The sequence below is a fragment of the Eumetopias jubatus genome, unplaced genomic scaffold (genome assembly GCF_037043125.1).
Source record: "Eumetopias jubatus isolate StellerSeaLion01/CBP00866 unplaced genomic scaffold, mEumJub1_p1.0 scaffold_10, whole genome shotgun sequence".
Taxonomy (NCBI): domain Eukaryota; kingdom Metazoa; phylum Chordata; class Mammalia; order Carnivora; family Otariidae; genus Eumetopias; species Eumetopias jubatus.
The window spans coordinates 20,876,692-20,895,000 of record NW_028274816.1 but is presented as its reverse complement, the minus strand read 5'-3'; the positions used below and the strand labels follow the sequence as shown (position 1 = coordinate 20,895,000).

General features: G+C 48.2%; 1 protein-coding gene across 1 annotated transcript in view; it reads right to left on the bottom strand.

Moving 5' to 3' along the window:
• The window catches only part of CDH5 (cadherin 5), an 18,014-nt gene extending 1,420 nt beyond the window's left edge, over window positions 1-16,594 (bottom strand). Inside the window, exons 1-10 of the mRNA XM_028091874.2 lie at window positions 16,394-16,594; window positions 12,262-12,550; window positions 11,966-12,082; window positions 10,879-11,043; window positions 9,817-10,004; window positions 8,159-8,409; window positions 4,907-5,049; window positions 3,189-3,313; window positions 2,746-2,854; window positions 392-637 (exon numbers count right to left, since the gene is read on the bottom strand). Of these exons, the coding sequence (XP_027947675.1) occupies window positions 392-637; window positions 2,746-2,854; window positions 3,189-3,313; window positions 4,907-5,049; window positions 8,159-8,409; window positions 9,817-10,004; window positions 10,879-11,043; window positions 11,966-12,082; window positions 12,262-12,550; window positions 16,394-16,594 (1,834 nt within the window). The remainder of the gene's footprint in view (window positions 1-391; window positions 638-2,745; window positions 2,855-3,188; window positions 3,314-4,906; window positions 5,050-8,158; window positions 8,410-9,816; window positions 10,005-10,878; window positions 11,044-11,965; window positions 12,083-12,261; window positions 12,551-16,393) is intronic.
• Between the last annotated feature and the right edge of the window lie 1,715 nt (window positions 16,595-18,309).

Sequence of the window (18,309 nt, the reverse complement as noted above, 5' to 3'; positions counted from 1 at the left end):
GAGGGGTGAGCAAAGCTAGAATTTTTAAATTTTCCATTTTTTTTCCCCAGAAGTATTTTTTTCAAAATTGGGTTCATGTAAATAAATTCCTAGAATGGTGCCTGGAATGTAGTAAGTGCTCAAAATGTATAAATTGAACGAATGAATGTAATATATGTAAACTATTTTAAAGTGTGGGAAGGGCCTTGAACTCTCCCTTTCCCCACTTCTACCCCCACTCTTAGGATGCAGGCATCCAGGGAGGTAGAGCTTCTATCCCTGTGTCCTACTATGGAACCCTGAGGCCCAGGGTGGGTATGGGCCGGAGGCAGGGTTGCCCCTTGGATCCCTGGTCTCTTCCTCCTCCTCTGAAGCCCCCCAGTGTCCCCTCCCCACCCTCCTGGGCACTGACCTGTGATGGTGAGGATGCAGAGGAAGATGGCTACCAGCACCTGGATGCTGACGCCTGCCTGGCCTGCCATCTCCTCACAGTAGGTGAACTCTCCATGCTCGTTGCACTTGCAAATGGTCACGACCAGCGTGCTGGTGCCTGTGAGGCTCGGCCTCCCATTGTCTGAGATGAGCACAGGCAGGTGGTGGACCTTGGCACGCTCCCGGTCAAACTGTCCATACTTGACTGTGATGTTGGCTGTGTTATCTGGAAACACCAGGGCTGCAGAGTCAGGCTCTGCTATCCAGAGTGCCTGTCTACTCATCCACACTGACAGTGTGGCCTGCCTCCTCCAGGGAGGCCTCCATGACTGTGCCAGCCCACATGCAGCCTGGGCTGCTTCTCTGCCCTTTGCATCCCCTGCCTCAGTGCGGGTCTGTTCCTCCAGAGAGGGGATATTTTGGGCAGCTGCTTTGACCTAGCCTCTAAGAATGGCTTGGCCCAAATGTAAAATCCTCACTTTCTGTTTCTTTGAGCAACCCATATGTCTGACCCCCACCTCCTCTTCCCTAACCCCGCTCCAGTAACAGGTGGTTCTCTTTTGGCTCAATTAATGCGTTATCCCAAGCTTTGACAATGGGGAAAAAGAAAGTGTTTAAAAGTCTTTTAGCACTGGGCTAATTTCGAAGGCTGTTTCTGCTATTCCTGAATATCCACTAGAAAGTGAAAACAAAGCACTTGTTCCCTGGGGCACGGAGGGAGTGATGACATGGGTAACTGAGGATTTCCTGGGCAGGCTGGATGGAACCGGGAATGTGCTCTGGCCCAAATATTGGCTCTCCTTCCCAGCTCCAATCAGTGGTTCCGCATACAGAAGAATCCCCTGGAGAGCTTTTTAAGCATGCTGATTTTCAGAACCCTGCTCTCCCTTCCCCTCCATATCCCTCCCCTCAGCCCCCCTTCCCCCTCTCACATTTCAGATTCAGTGGCTCTGGGCAGGCAGAGGCCCGATAGTTTGCCTTTTGCAGGCTCCTGGGAAGTTATAATGCCAGCGGTCAGAGGATTTAGGGATTCCCTGCTCCAGGATTTATCTAGCCCTGCTGGATCAGCTCACTCGGGAAGCTGGTCAAAAGCAAAGGAGGCCATCATTTATATTTCAAATGAAAGCTAATTACATTTTGTTATTAAGTAACTATGTCTATTATAATCGAAAATAATAGCTATACGGCCACTGATACTTTATGAGAGAAATGAGAGTTTTCTCACGATACTCATTTACTATCATAATAGGACATTCATGTTGTAAGTGAATCTGGCACCAATAGGCTTGCCTCCTGGTTGTACATAGGGTGCCTCTGGGGTGGCACTTAAGCTTCTATCCCAATGCAGACCCTCTCTGAAGTAGGATTGAGGTGAACATGGGGGAATGGGGTGACAGGTATTTTTGCCACATCGTTTACTACTAAAGACAGCTGAGCATTTGAATGGTCTGTCATTGACTGCCAACACTTCACGGCCGCCTTTCCCGTCCCACAGGAGGCTCCTTAAGGATGGGTCTGTGGCTGATCCCCTGGGTCTGCCTCATACTCTCAGGGGCCCTGACCTTCCTCACAGGTGATGGTGGCTGTTCGATACAGGGATCCTCATTGGCAAAACCTCAGTTTTGCCAATCAGAGATAGGCAGGAATTCCACCTTGCGGTGGGTGAAGGATGGCTCTATTGAGACCCAAGAGGGATTTTTCTCTGTTTTTCTCAGGAAGCTGCTGAAGCCATGGAAGCCTGTCTACTTTTGGCTAGAGTTCAACCAACTCAGCATCATCATTCTTGTAAGCCCATGCTCATCAGAAGCTCTGAAGGGCCATTACTGACATCCCAGCCTCTGGGCTGTGAGGAGTGGACCAGATGCTGTCCTGGGGCCACCTGGTGGTAAGTAGTCATCGTAGCTGAATTAAGACAACGTTCACTGTATTCTTGGCATTTGGGATTTCACATTTCCAATTTAGACTCTCTGGTAGTGACCTCAAAGTTCATAGAGAATTTGCAGTTGTGCTGAGCATAGAGATCCGGTGTGGAAAGGAATCCCTTGGCTCGTTAGTGAACCGAGCAAGTGTCTGCACCCTATATCTATCTATATTCCTTGCTGACCTGAGCATCTTCTGGGGAGTGTGGACTTGGCAGTTTAGCCAGGGCAGCTCTGACCATGGCACAGACCAGTAAGGAGTTGTACAAAATATCCCATAACTTGAAGACCTCAGTCAGGACCTGCCCCCTCCCCCCCACAACTCCATTTGTTGGCTTGGTCTTTGATATTGGTGCTTCCAGACTCTAATAACCCTGCCCCTGCCAGAAGCCAGGATGACTACTTTGATGCATACCGTGGTTATCTGTGAGGGTGAAGTTGCTGTCCTCAGTGCTCAGGGAGAATTTGAACTTCACATCTTGTGGCGTTATGTCCTTGTCTATTGCCGAGATTTGCACGACCAGCTGGAGTATGGAAGATGGGGGACAGTCAGCGGTGGTGTTGGGGTGGCTGGGGGATTAGTGGTGGTGACTTTGGGTTCAGACCTGACCATGACTGCATTTCACCTGCAACATTAACCTAAATGGTCTCCACAGAGCCACTCTTTGGACCACCCTCCTCACATATCCCCTCTGGGCCTCAGTTTCTCGTGGGGATATCAATGCCTTTCCTCAAGGCTGTCATGCAGGTTACATTAAGCTCAGTGAAACGCTGGCTGGCTGTGGGTGGGAGGTGCTGCCTCTCAGCCTGTCCTCAGTGGGTGTGCCCCCCCTCCCCCTGAACCTGAGCCAGTCTCACCTTGCCCTGGGCAGCATTCTCACACACTCTGGGCTCATAGGGCTGGGCGAACTCTGGAGGGTTGTCATTCTCATCCATAATTTCGATGTGGACTTGCACAATGGATTCTTTGCCTGTGGGGTACCCTGCAGGGGGGAAAGAGCTCATGATGCCAGCCCCAGAGATAGAAAGTATGTGGATGGGGAATCCTGGAGGGGTGCCCTTTTTGCAGGAAGAGGGGATAGGGACCTCTGGAAGAGAGACCAGGGATGGCATTCTGGATGAAAGGAGTGGAAGAGGAGAGAGGGGGGCATTAAGCTTCATGCACAGGGATGTTTACTAAACAGTTACTTGTAAGAATCAAAAAGTTAGATAATGCAAGCCAATTAAAGAAAGTTTTAATTAAATTAACAATCAAATTGATCCAATAGTTTAATTAAGTAATTACTTTAAATAAAAGTAATGTATTTAAATCAATAAAATTAATTAATCACAAAATAATTAAAAGGTAAACAACCTAAATGAGATGGGGTTAACAAATTAAACCACTTTAAAAGAATGGAATGTGTGGCCATTTACAATGCCCATGGAAATTACATTTAAAAATTGTAATAGAAAAAGGTATTTTAGTACCATGAGAAAATGGTTCTGGAATAAGGTTAAGTAAAAATGCAGGATATGATATTTATATAAATATGATGATCTCAGTTATATAAAAATATGTATAGAAAAATAAAAGACTGCAGAAAGTACACTAAAGTGCTAACAGTAATTATCTCCGTGTGGTGGGATTATGAGGGGATGATTTTCTTCTCTTTTTCTGTATTTTCTCTCATATCTTAAAGTGAACAACAAACTATTACTTTTAAAGTTTAAAAATTGTGTGAATGAGATTAGATGGGGAAGAAAGGGCAAAGACTGATCTGGAAAACACACGGGAGCCCATCGCAGTTGGGGCTTGACTGCCATGCGGGGAGATGATAAGTCTCAGAAGTGCATAGGAGGCAGGGGCCCTCTAGGGTAGCGCCAGTAGGGCCTTGGTCAAGTCACCCGCCCCTCTCGACCCTGGTGGTCTCCTGGGTAAGGCAGGCATATTAATCTGTCTCCTGGAGGGCAGCTGTGATTTTTCTCATGTTAAATTTTATAAGGATGCAAAACTCCAATACTTGCCTTTCCCTCTGGCAAAAGTTACACTAAGCTGGAGAACCTAATAATCTTGAAGTTGGAGGGTACTTCAGATTTTGAATTCAACCCACTGACCAGCATATGAATCATCTCCCTCCCTTCCCAGAGAACAGTCTTTTCCAAACATCCATGATAATAAGAATCATGTGTTACTTGTTTGATGTACACTCCTTGGCCCCATTTCTGGATCACTGGACCAGAACCTCCAGAGAAGGCTCTGTGTTTAAGAGGTGTCTTAGGTGATTCTCACCACAGGGACGTCTAGCAGGCTGTTTTATGACTATGCTGCTTCTTAAACTGGAATGTGCATGAGATTCCGATTCAGTCTGGGGGGGTGGCCCAAGATTCTACTCTCCCATCAAGGTCTCAGGTGATGTGGATGCTGCTGGTCCATGAACAACTTGGGGATGGAGGCTCTATAGTTACTCCAGCCAAGTGGTGCTTCAGTAGGAGCTTGTAATACCTCTAGAGATCGAGATGACAGATTGTGCCTATTTTGAAGGAATGAGGGAGAGGAGAAAAGCCCAGGTCCCCTGGCATATGGGGCCACTCACCACTAGAATCCAGTTCTTTGGCCTCCACTGTCAGGTTATACCAGGGGTAGATTTCTCTGTCCAATTCTTTCTCATTGTAAATGTTCCCTTGCTTGGTTATTCGGAAGAACTGGCCCTTGTCACTGGTCTTGCGGATGGAATATCTGCCAGGGGAGAGAAATTCATGGTTTTCCATTGTTCTTTGCTGAGCGCAAACTTCTCAGCGTGACTGATGAGGCCCTTCAGGATCTATCCCTTGCAGCCCCTCCATCCTCCTCTCACTGCTCATTGTGTTCTACCACCTAGCTGGACTCAGAATGGTGGGATAATCCCTTCTATTTTAGCAATGCTACCCGGGCTGAGCTGAGGGTGATGCCTTAAGACTCCCTCGGTAGCACTTTGAAAGCTGAGGCAGGAGTTGCTATAATCCAGTACACCAGAGCTGGGGTTGGTTTTTGTGATTAATGAAAAGATAGCACTGGGTGTTATATGCAACTAATGAAGCATTGAACACTACATCAAAAACTAATGATGTATTGTATGTTGGCTAATTGAACATAATAAAAAAAAGAAAAGAGAAGATAGCTGGACTGGAGCCAGGAAGAAATAAAAAAGGAGCTGGAATAGATAGGAAATCATTGAAAATAAATTAAGTTTATGAAGTAAAAATTTGAAAAGTTCTTCCAGAAATCAAGAAAAAGGTGTGAAGAAATGAGAGATGAGTGTACATGAGATAAATAACACGTAATATATAACATATATATTTGCTAATGATGAAAATTCCAGAACCAATAGAACAGAAGAAATAACAAAAGATACACTAAAAGAAAACTTCCTGATCTTAAGAAAGGCTCAAGTCTACAGATTAAAAGAAGTCATTAATATCAGGCATAATTTTCCAAAAGACATCAATGTTTACCTATATCGTGATGACACTTTTGAATTTCAAGACTATGTGAGGGAACTGAACAGAGTCCAGAGAGAAAAATATGTTCTTGTGAAGAAAATCATATTCACCTGAGATGTCCCCACAAAATTAAACGCTAGAAACATTGATAGTATTTTTGAAGTGAAGTTTCTATACTCTGAGGATTATAGGAGCACATCTGGTGTTATTAACATAAGAAGGCAAAGGAACTAAGGTATTTGTAAACATACCAGAACTCAGGAAGTATGTCACCCATAGAGGTGGGTCCTGAAAATTTTTTATGAAAACTTAACTTCATCCAACTAAGAAATATAAAGAAATATAAAGAAAAAGCCTTCTTTGGGAGCAATTAAAATGAAATGATTTATTTCTTTATCATACTTAGGAAAGCATCTGTGTGTGTGTGTGTGTGTGTGTGTGTGTATGTATGTATGTATGTGTGTGATATTTTAAAGTAGAAAATGTCCAGGAAAACATTTTTAATTTTACAGGTAGAAGTAAGTCTCATTGGTAGAAGTAAAAATGAATGTATTCCATTCAAACATCCAGGAGAAAAAAAATGAAAACAAAATAGATTCTATAGCAAATATGGGAGAAAAGAAAAAAACCAGAAAGTTTGAGAAATGAGAAATGTGTAACAAGATAAAAAAAAGTAAGATCAAGCATATCATTTATGATACAAATGTAAATAGGGTAAACCCAAAGCATCTCAGTTTAGATTAAAAAGCAAAACCAACTACCTTCCATTTTCGAGAGACAACTTAATGCCAAGTAAAAAGCAGAAGCTAGAAAAGTTGAAAGTACAGGCTGGAAAACTTCTATCAGGCAAAGACAAATAATAAGAAAACAGGACCGGCTAACGACATCAGGCAGTGTGGAGCTAAAGGTAAAATATTTAGCAGAACAAAATGGGTAACTTCATAGGGATAAAAGTTACAATTCATAATGAAGGTAAAATAGTTATGAACCCTTGTGAATAGAAAAATTAAAACATATAAAGCAAAATCTTAGGTATTCTTGAAAAAATGAATGCAAACACAGTTGTATCCCAGAACAAGTTAAAGCAAAAACAAAAAATACCCTACTACTGGTAAATGGAAAGAAAAATATCAAATCAATCTTTTAAATAAATTCTTGAATCAATAAAGAAATAAAAATTATCATTACAGTCTATTTATAATAGAACGGCCATGAAAACTGTAGTAGTCTCAGAGCTTGTGCGATGTGGCCCAAATCTCCATTTTTGGGGACATGTTTTTTGACCTTAATAAGAAGAGCTAATATCATAGAAATACTAATTCTCCCTGAATTGGTATAACGCAATTCTCATTAGAATTCTAATTTTTTTTAAACAGATAAAAGAATTTTATAGTTCGTATGAAAGAGTGTTTGAGAATGCATAAAAGCCGTAGAAAGTAAAAAAACAGTGAGGGAGGGACTTGGCTTACACCTACTGAGTTTTAGTATAAAGCTGTTGCAATAAAACAGAATGGCTTTGCCGCAGAACAGTGGACAGAATAGAGGATTCAGAAATAGATTTGGGCATATTATACAACAAAGGTGGGAAAATGAGGACTTATTTAATAAATGGTGTGAGCACAATTGGCTACCCCTCTGGAATAAAATGAGATTGGATTAAAATAAACTGTCACATGGCTCTAGAATGTATGTATGGGTTAGATCTATATTTTTGGTCCCAGAGGGTAGGGGCAAGGAGTCTAGTGGAGATAGAACAGGTGGTGATGAAATGGGTGTGGTATGATCCCAAACATTTTGAAAGCAATCAAAACCCCCAAACAGACGGACAGACAGACAACAAATCTACCATGAATGTACACAGATGTTTGTGTAGTCATGAAGAAAAGGTGTGACGGGACCACCTCAAACCATGAACATGAGTGGGGTTTACTGAGGTTTTCTTTTTAGATCTTTGTGTTGTTTCACTGTGAAATGAACACTTTTTCCTTTTGTGGTTTTGGGAAGGCAAATTTAGTAAAACATATTTAGTGGAGGGGTTTCTCGTGTGTCCTCAGTTGGTTACCCTCTTCGCCATCCGATCTCCCTAGATGGACCTGTGGGAGCCACTGTAAGGTAGAGCAGCCCTGGACAGTTCTCATGGCCAGGACCATGCTGGGTGGGGTGCCTGGGCAAGACAGGATCCCACCTGGCCACTCGGGTCAGTGGAAGAGCTTGGGCTTCTAGTCCTGCCTCTGCCATGTCCCATGTATGTGCCAGGAGAAGCCATTTTCCCCATTTGAGTCCTGGTGTCAGTCCAGCAAGTGTTAAGAACCTCAGTGCCAGGATCATCATGGTCATCACCACCCTTACGCCCTCTACCCCCTTACCCAATGCTCCGCCGAGCTGCGTCAGGGTCTGTGGCCAGCACTGAGCCAATCAGAGGTTTCTTCTGGTTCTCCCGCAGCTGGAAGTGGTAGAAGGACTGCTTGAAGTTGGGGGGCTCGTCCACATCTGTGACGTTGATGATGACACGGGCAGTTTTTCGGATGGAGACGCTGCTCAGGTAGTGGAGGTTGATGGTAGGGTCTGTGGCCTCTATGGTGAAGATGTATTGCTGAATGTATTCATAGTCCAGGGGCTGTGGAAGGGACAAGTATGGTGAGTACCTGCTCTGAGCCAAGCACATGACATGTGATCTTCACAGCAACCCCACAAGTTTTACAGATGGGAGGGGGGCTGTGGCCCGGAGAAGCAATGTTTCCAGGGTCATCAAGAGGAGGGAAGGGGGGAGCGGCTGGGGCTGGCTGGCTGTCTTCGGCTGCCCCCCCTCCCCCCTGCATCTCAGCAGCCTCAGGGCTGCCTCCGAACCCTAGCTCTGTGACTGGCCCTGTTCTAAGTATTGAGGACACACAGTGGGTGAGCCACTGTCCTGCTCTCTAGGGGATCACAGCTAGTAGTTCTAGCCACAGCTCCTTAAGAATGTGCCTTTTCCTTATGTCTTTGCTCAAGATGCTTCTCCTGCCTTTGCCCACTTAGCACACTCCTACTCACCCCTCAAGAAGACAGATCCAAAGGTAATCACATCTTCTCAGAACCTGTCCTGCCCCCCTGACACAGGCAGTTGCTCCCTGCATGGGTAGCTGCAACACTTATGTGTGGCTACCCTGTTGGTCTATGCGTGTCTTCCCCATTCGCTGGGAGCTTGGTGCTGTGGAGGTTGTACAAGTCCCCTGGGTGTCTCCAGTCCCCAGTGCAGGGCTGGAGCAGGGACAGCCTCAGGAGAGTGCTCCTGGGGGAGTGGCCCTGCTCAGGCAGAGGGGTTCTAGAATGTCCCCTTTGAGATGGGTCATCCCTGGCCCAGGTGGCCCCAGTCCTCAGCATGGCCATCCTAGAGGCGTTTTGTGTCCCTTCCCTCCTCTTTCAGATTTAGCTGGTCTGACTGCTTTGTCTGCAGTAGCCACTGCCAGTGGCCACCCCACCCCCACAGCACTCACTGCTTCCTTCCCTGCCGTGGCTCTCCGCTGCAAGTGCCTGTAACACTACTGGGGCTTTCCGTGACGCGGGTGCCCAGGGCAGGGTCAGAAAGTGCAAGAGTGAAAGCCCCCTGGAGCCCTCAACCAACCCCGCAGCTCCCTCCCGCTCAGCTCCTGCAACTCTGAGCCCTATTCCACACCGTTCCTCAGATGTCCGCAGTGGGACTGTGCCCCCCTTGCCTGCAGTGATAACCTGATAGTTAGGGAGCCTGTTCTTCCTTTTATGTGGCACTGGTCCTGGGGCATCACTACCCAAGAAAATGATTTACACCCAAATCCTTGCCTTAAGGTCTGCCTCTGGGGTAACCCAGCCTAAGGCACTGACCCTTCTCTCCTGGCTCCCCTTTCCCAGCTCCGGGGTCACAAACTCAAAGAGCACAAGACCAGCTCTGAGCTGACCCAGAATGGACACCTTTGATGGCCTCTGACCTTGCGGTAGCCCCTGGATGAGTCCTGGGAATGCAGGGAGCCCCAAACCCCACATCTGAGGTCATTGCTGCATGCCTACAAACCTTCATGGGCTTGATGATGCCCTCGTTGTGGTTGGGGTCTGTCTCGATGGTGAAGGTGTCCCTGTATTCACCCTGCACGATGCTGTACTTGGTCATCCGGTTCTGGGGCTCGTCTGGGTCCTCAACGAACAGAGAGCCCAAGGAGCTGCCCACACGGATGTCTTCAGGCACGGCAAATGTGTACTTGGCTGATGCAAATAGGGTGCCCCCAAGGGCATTGGGTTAATGAGATAGACCCTTGTATTATCCTAATACATTTTTCTACAGGAAATGGGCACAATAAAATAATAATAGTAATACAACCTCCGGAATTTGCGGTCCCAGGGCAAAGACGTTCTGCTCTATCTGTCCTTCTGTCTGTCCATCCATTTAACAAATAGTGATTGAGACCTACTGTATGCTAGGTACTCTGCTAGGGGACCTATCATTTGACAAGAGAGACAAGTCTTACCTTCAGTGAGCTTCTGTCATGTACTACAGTGAGGCTACTTCAGGCTATCCTTGGGATGGCTGAGCCTCTGAATTACACCTCAGCACTGGAGGGTATAAATGATGGACCATCTGACTTTCCTCCCCAGCCCTAACCAGGGCATGGGAAAAGCTCTTGTCAGACACTTTTTGTGGAGAGAGAATCAGTCTGTGGGTGGGCTCAGGGCCCAGCCTCAGCTCTGGATATGGAACTTTGCCATACCCCTGTTCACCAGCTCACAGGGATTTTCTAGCTAGGGCCTGGATTTTTCTGAGCCCATAGAAACTGGGCGAAACTGTTCCTCTCTGGTAGTGGGATTCAGGACAGAGTAGTGGTACACAGCAGGGAGCGTGATTTCCCTGTGGCCTGTGAGGGCGCTGTGGCAGGTGGCATTTGGACAGCCTTGGGAATGTGTGCAGGGATGGGGAGCAGAGCCTCTGCCTGCGCCAAAATGACTTTACTGGGCCATGGACCCACCCTGGGGTCAAGGGACAGATAGAGGGACTCTGGGCTTCTCCATAAGATCCCCCAGGTCACTGAATCTGGGTTCTCCCAGCCCCCGTCCTCCCCAGGGCCCTGGGGGAAGAGCTCACACTGGGTGAAGATGGGAAAATTGTCATTGATGTCCTGCAGAGTGATCAGCACCGTAGCTGTGCCTGACTCCCCACGGAGGCCCTGGGCATCTCGTGCTTCCACCACGATTTCATACTTGGCCTGCACCTCTCGGTCCAAGGTTTTGGTTGTCGTGAAAATGAGTCCTGCAAAAAGTGTGCCAGCAGCAGGCATGTTACTTGGAGGGCTTTTAGAACATACTGGTGCCTGGGCCCTAACCAGAGAGCACTCCCTGACTTAAAAGCTCCCCAGGTGATGGGCTGAGAACTGCTGGCCACCGCCCCCCCCCCCCCGCCACTTCACACTCTGCTCTGCTGGACCAAAGCTGCCCAAACAGTTTGGTCCAGTATTGGTCCTAGCTGCGTGGAGCATGGTGTTGAGAAAGAGTGTGAGGCCACGGCTAGGCTTCGCATGGAAAGCTGTGATGGATTAGTGATGGCCTGCCTTGGCACGTCATCGGTTGGGGTGGTCTCTGTGCTTTGTTGTACTTGCCGTCCTTCCGAAAGACAGTGTGCCCCAGGCCTGACCACCTGGACTTCTGTCTTGCTCCCCAAACTCGGTCCTTATGGTTTTTAAAGTTACACTGAGTGGATACTTACTATGGGCCATGTATTCTCTATATTTTATTTCATTTAAGCTTCACAGCTGCCATGCAAAATGGATACACGTTTTGCCATCTTCAGGATGAGGGAACTAAGGCTCGCAGAGGTTACTTGACTTGACTAAGGTCTTTGGAGGGAATGAGTAGCAGGAGTGGGTTTGGAAACTGGATCAGTCCTACTCTACACCCAGAGCTGCTAACCAGCATTCTCTTCTGCTTCTTGTGTCACAGCTTGGGTCCTGGTTTATTTCCTGGACTGGAGTCTGTGTTTTGGCAGCTGTCTGCTTCCTTCCTCCCTCACCAGCCACCTTGTCCTAATGGGTAGAAGCAACTGTTTCCATAGGATAGTGTGGTTGGGTGATAGGTGACACCTGTCAGACTAGACTTCGCTCAGCTCCTGCACGTGGAATATTCACCCCTACCCCGCTCCAAGCCAGTGCCTGCCCCGGAGCATTAGTAACACAGACCGGAACCATCAATAGCAAAATATTCTTCTCCCTTCAGGATTTGGTACATGACAGAGGCGTGGTCTGCCACAGTGGGGTCATCTGCATCAACTGCTGTCACACGGATGACGGAGGTCCCTGAGGAAAGAGAATCCGGGGGTTACTGCCTTGGGACTGCTGGCCCCTTGCCCCATTCCAGATGAGGACAGGTGGGGCCCAGGCTATTCCCCTAACCCAACTCCCCCAGGTCCTGGGGGGGAGAAAAGGCTGCGTCGTGTTCTGAGGAGCCTGCATGGGGGCAAAGTGCTGGCACATACCCACGGCCGACATCTCTGGCACAGAGGCGTTGAACAGCCGGTGCGTGAACACAGGCCAGTTGTCATTCACATCATGAACTTTGATGGTGAAGCTGGACGGAGACTCTAGGTTCTTGTTGGTATTCTTGTCTACCACAAGGGCAGTAAGGTGGTACTCAGGGATCTTCTCCCTGTCCAGCCTCTCAAAGGCATACACGTCGCCTGTGTCCTCCCTGACCCGGAAGACCTTGCCCACAGAGTCTCCTTTGAGCACATACTTGGCGTTCTTGCGGTTCACGCTTGATTTGATCTAGGAAAGAAGAGGCTCTGTGAGCTGAGGATGGGCAGAGGTGGCTGTGTGCGTGTGTCATTGTGCACGCACACATGTGAGCGTACAAGTGTATGTAGGTACGTGGTGTGTACGTGCACACCTGTATGTTTGTGCGCGTGTGTGGACACGTGTGTGGTGCTGGCCAGGGATCCTAAGTGTGGCAGCTGCATCTTTCACAAGCGTCTCTGACTGGTCATTAGCATGCGTTGTTCTCAGCCAGGTCCCTGCGAACACCACATTTGTGGGACTTGCCCAGCACGCTGCCCTCGTAGGCCTAGAACAGCGCTTGGAATGTCGCAGGTGCTTACAAAAAGATTTTTGAGTGAAAGAGTATACTTGGTGCCAATGGAAGGCAAGGGATATTTTGCCCCTTACTAGTCACTTAAGCTCCTAAGCTCTCTGAGTTGCAACCTCATCTGTAAAGTGGAGATAATATCGCTTCTGATGTTGGGCTGCTCTAATGGGCAGAACAACGGCACTTTTGAAAGTCAGTTCCAGGAAACACTGGTGTCTCTTGTTGTTCCACACGAAAATTCGGTCCCATTGAGCTGGGAGATGGCTTGCACCAGCTAGCTGACTTACATTTTTAGGAACGTTTGTGAACTGCTTGTTAAGCACAGCCATTATTAAAAATTCATTTATATCAACTTATCAATTAAATGAATCCTATTAAAAACAAAGGTAGCCTACTCAAAATTCATTGCTTCCTTGTGATTGTACTACATTTTACTATGTTCTTGAGGTTATGTATATGTGTTGAATGATGGAAATACCACATGGTGCGGTGTTAATATGTATCTTTAAACAACTCTGCCTTCAGTGCCATCAAGTTGGGAGCTTGAAACAGACATGGTAAAAGTATTTCCACATGGAAATGAGCAAATGCTATGAATCAGGACTTTTTCTTCTGGAGAACCAGTTGTCAAACATTTATCAGCACACTACTGGTTCCGGTCAATTTAGTTTTGGAATGGTACATAAAATGTTCTCTTCTTGGAGATTTACAATGCATAGCCCTATAGCAAAAAACTCTAATGAGCTTTAACTCAGGATTTCCCATTGTAATAAGAATACTTTTTCTTTGTAACACGTACTATTAGTGCCCTAAGGAACAAGATTTATTCATTTTTTAAAATCAATTTTAAAAATATTTTATTTATTTATTTGAGAGAGAGTGAGAGAGACAGAGCACGAGATAGGGGAGGGTCAGAGGGAGAAGCAGACTGCCCGCTGAGCACAGAGCCCGCCGCGGGGCTTGATCCCAGGACCCTGAAACCATGACCTGAGCTAAAGGCAGATGCTTAACTGACTGAGCCACCCAGGTGCCCCAGGAACAAGATTTAGAAAAAGATTTGAAAGCTAATGTACGTAAAGCAACTTATACAGGCTTTCAATAAATACCTGTTATTATTCATGGTAGATCCACATGTTAAAAGATATTAGGTTAGAAGTGCTAAACATTTCATTTATAGAATCTTAGAAACAGAGACCCTTAGGAATATAAGAGAATCCTATTTCATGCATGTAAAGTGGTACTCCCATAGATGGTTAGAATGTTCAAAAAATATAGTTCAATTCAATTAAAAGTATATAAATCAGATGCCTGTAAGGTGCCAAGCAGCACACTGGAAGCACAGAGGTAAGCCAGACCCTATTCCTACTCTCAGGGCTGAGACTCTGAGGAAGGGCAATATGTAAGGATCCAGGGAGCAAGAGCCTGAGTGAAGGTGTCTGATGAGGAGAACCGAGAAAGAGTGGGTCTCAAGACAGGAGGGGGAGCATCAAGAAGTGTGTGGTCAAATCCCGTGAGTCTGGAAGACATCCCTAGGGTTGAGCAGCAGTGCAGACCCTGGAGCCCTTGGTGAGAGCAGCACTGGGGTGAGGGGTGGTGGGGTGGGAAGCCAGATGACAGAGCTTGGAGAAGACTCTGCAAGGTGAGGAAGTGGGGACCGGAAGTGAGGACCCTCCCCCTCGGGTGGAGCAGGGCCTCGGTGTGCTGGGGCCACGTGGGTTCATGAGGGGGTCCCAAGACCCGGGGGCCAGGATATATGACGAACAGTGGGTCAGGAGGCAAGAAGCAAATGCCCCAGCTCTGCAACCTGTGGCTTGGGGGGAACAGTGGGGGTTCAAGGAGAAGGGACAGTCTGGGACTCTGTGTGAGTTGCTTAGGGTTAACTGGTAGTTCCAAACCTGGTTCTGGGGGGCAGTGTGTGTTAGGACCCACATGGGTAGGGATAGTGATGGCGACTGACTGAGCTTTGACCTATTTTATTGGAATTCTGCCCAAGATTCCATTTGAGTGTAAGCTCCTTCCCTCGTGCTCACTTCGGCAGCACATATACTAAAAAGCTCCTTCCCTCCAACATTTAATTTTTTAGGATAGTTTTAGATTTATAGAAAAACTGAGAAGATAGTACAGAGTTGTCATGCATCCTGCTCCCAATTTCCATGATTATCAACATTTTATGTTGATATTATGTTAGTATGGTACCTTTGTTATCATTAGTGGGCCAGTACTGATACGTTTGTAGTAACTGGGGTCCATTGTTCATACAGATGCCCTCAGTTTTTGCTTCATGTCTTCTCTCTGCTCTAGGAGCCCATCTAGGACACCCCATTACATCTAGTCATGACTTTTCTTTGGGCTCCTCATGACTATGACATTTTCTCAGACTTTCAGTATTTTTGATGACTTTGACAGTTTTGAGGAGTACTGATCAGGTATTTTGTAGGATGCTTCTCTACTGGAATTTATCTGATATTTTTCTCGTAATCAGACTGAGATTATGGGTTTCTGGGAGCCCCCCCTTTTTAAAATTATCACTATATTTGGATATAACATCTTAATGCCAAAAGCCATGCTGACCCATATTTGTGGATTCAGAAGGCTGCTCAAAGCTCACTTCCATTGTCCAACCAGTCTGTAAACAAAGGCTCCAGACAGTGGCCTTGATAAACAGAGATTTCCTTCCCTCAGATCACGTCTTTAGGAGCCAGGAGGCGATCCTTGGAGCCTCATCCTTGCCTCTCCCAAGCACCCTGTTCTTTCCCAGGGTGGGGACTGCATGTGGCTTCTATGTCCCCTGGCCCCATGCCAGGTGCCAAGTGAATGCTCTTAGCAGATGATGGCGGGCCTGATGCTCTTCCTGCTGCTCGAAGACCCTTGGGAGAGGAAAGCCCTCTGAAGGTTTCCGTGTCAGGGCTGTGCATGATGGAGGTGGCTTCCGCTTTCTGGTGGCTCTTCCTTACTCACCCCGCAGATTTTCCTTCGGGCTGGCCATTCTCATCAGTGGCTGATTCATGGCACAGTTATCCCATTGGGAAAGATGTAGGTGGGTTGACGACATTTTCCTCTATGACGCAGAGTTCACATTTGTGTTGGAAGTCGGGAACCCTGTGCTTTCCTAGGGCTAGGTTTTCCTCAGGCTCTATCCGGGTCTCACCGTGTGACCCTGGTCAAGCAGCTTTCTCTCTGAGTGGCCATCCTGAGGCATTGAAATTTCCCAACCATTCTAGGGAGCCCGAGGAGCCCATGGGCACAGTCAGCTAGCTGGTTGTGGGCGGGCTGCGAGCGGACATTCCCCGGCCAGCCCCACCCCCAGCTGCTGTGGCGTCAGCTTCCCTCTACTGTCCCCATCACCGCCTTTCCCTTCAGCGTCATGACCACTTCTACCAGCTCTATCCGCTCTACCACCATTACCTTCACAGCCATCGGCCCCACCCTGACAGCCAGGACAGAATGTGTCACCAGTGGTCCCACCACCACCATCACTGTGCCTGCCCACTGCTGCCGCCACACCTGCTCCAGGGCCTGAGCCTTACCTTGCCCACATAATGGGGCAGCGAGGTGTTTTTCTCTTCATCGATGTGCATCTGGTTCCAAATCCAGTCTCTCTTCTGGCGCCGGTGGGTGGGCAGCAGGCTGGGGGGGTCTGGTCGGGCAGGGCTGGTGTCTGCCGCAGTTGCCACCAGCAGGCCCAGACAGGTGCCCGCTGAGGCGAGCAGCAGCATGAGCACCTGCATCTTCTGAGAGGCACCGATCTGGGGAGAGAGAGGAGACCCCACCAAGGCGTAGCTGTCACTACTCTGGCTCGTGAGCAGACTCCCTGCTGACGCCGGAAGTTCCCTCATGTGTTCACTCTGTTGTTCTTTCCTCTCTGCTGATGCCAGCAGAACCAGATGCCGTTCCTGCCCCCAAATCGCTCCCGGTCTGGGAGAGGGAGGCAGACACAGAAACACCTCCTCTTCAAGTGTCACATGTGCTGGTGTGGAAGTGAGCGCAGGCGACCGTGGAACCTCCAGGAGGGCTGGAGGGAAGGTTTCCTGGAGGAGAGGGTGATGCTGATGCTGACGGTAGCTCCCAAAGCCCAGTGCCGTGGGCACCCCTGTAACCCTCCTTTTACACACGAGAGGTTAAGTCCACACTGGAGCGGGTGGTGGGGCTGGGAATAGAGCCTTGGTGTCTGAGGACACCAGGTAGACTAATGGGGTGAGTGGTGGGAGAGCACAGTGATAGCCAAAGTACTTATTACAAGCCTGACACTGTTCCCAGCACTTTACGTGTGTCATCTCATTTAATTTTCCTAGTTACTCTCAAAGTGGATGTAATTATAACCCTCACGTGACCAATAAGCCGAAGAACAGAGGAGTTTAGTTAGCATTCCCCAGGTCTCCTAGACAGTGAGCCCCAAAGCCAGACTTGAACCAAGTCTGCCTGGCCTCGAAGTTCTTGTTTTTTCCCCCTGCCCGCTCTTGTCCTAGCAGCTGCTGCGGGGTGGGGCTTCAAGACTCCTCTGAACAAACATGCCCCCCGCCGGCACGAGAGCCCCTGTGGCCGTGTGGCTTTGATGCTGTCTTCAGAAAGCTCTTAGGAAACCCCAGTGTCTTAGCCCAGAGGGTCAGACCCTCACCAGGCCCAGAGCTCACAGCTGGTGATCAGTTTAGAAACTATTGCAAGAGCAGGAGTGGGGGAAGGTGGGGGATTGAGGGGCTGGGCTCACAGGACTGGCTTCATGAAGTTGTGGGGCCCAGTGCAAAATGGAAGCGTGGGACCCTTTGTTCAAGTGTTAAGAATTTCAAGATGGAGACATTAGAATGTGAAAGCAGGCATCAAGCGCAGGGCCCAGTGTGCTTGCAGACCCTAAAAGGCAGCCCCTGGGACAGGGAATTGGCTTGGACCAGAATCGTGGGTCACCCAGAAATCAGAGCCTGGCTTCATCCTGAATTCTAGGGGGAAGGGAGATTTTTCCCCACTGCCCTGTGGTGGGTGAAGGCTGTGACTTTGGCTACCACTGTGCTCTCCCACCACTCACCCCATTAGTCTACTCATGCTGGGCCCCTGTGTCACCGTTCTGTGGCTCCTGGGTAAGTTCAGGGGCAGAGGGCAGGTTGGTGGGAGTGGGAACCAGGGCTCCTGCTTGGAAGGACCACTCACTGGATGCTGGATGGGAGGCCGCCACCCAGGTTGTCCCCCAACTTGGCCCAAGGGAAAGCCTGGATTCTGAACATTACAGGACGTTTGTAAACTCTAGTAACATTTCCTCTGAGACACTGGCGCCATGCTGTCCTCAGTGAGGGCCCAGGATGTCTGTGCTGGGCTAGCCTGGCCTCTGGGTCTGCTGATCTTAGCATCTGAGGCCCCTACCCTGTAGTCCCTGCTGCTGGCCCAGGAGGAAGCAGGCTCCCAGGGTTGGGTGGGACAGAGCACTGGAGCATGCCCCAGAATGCACGTGCTGTGT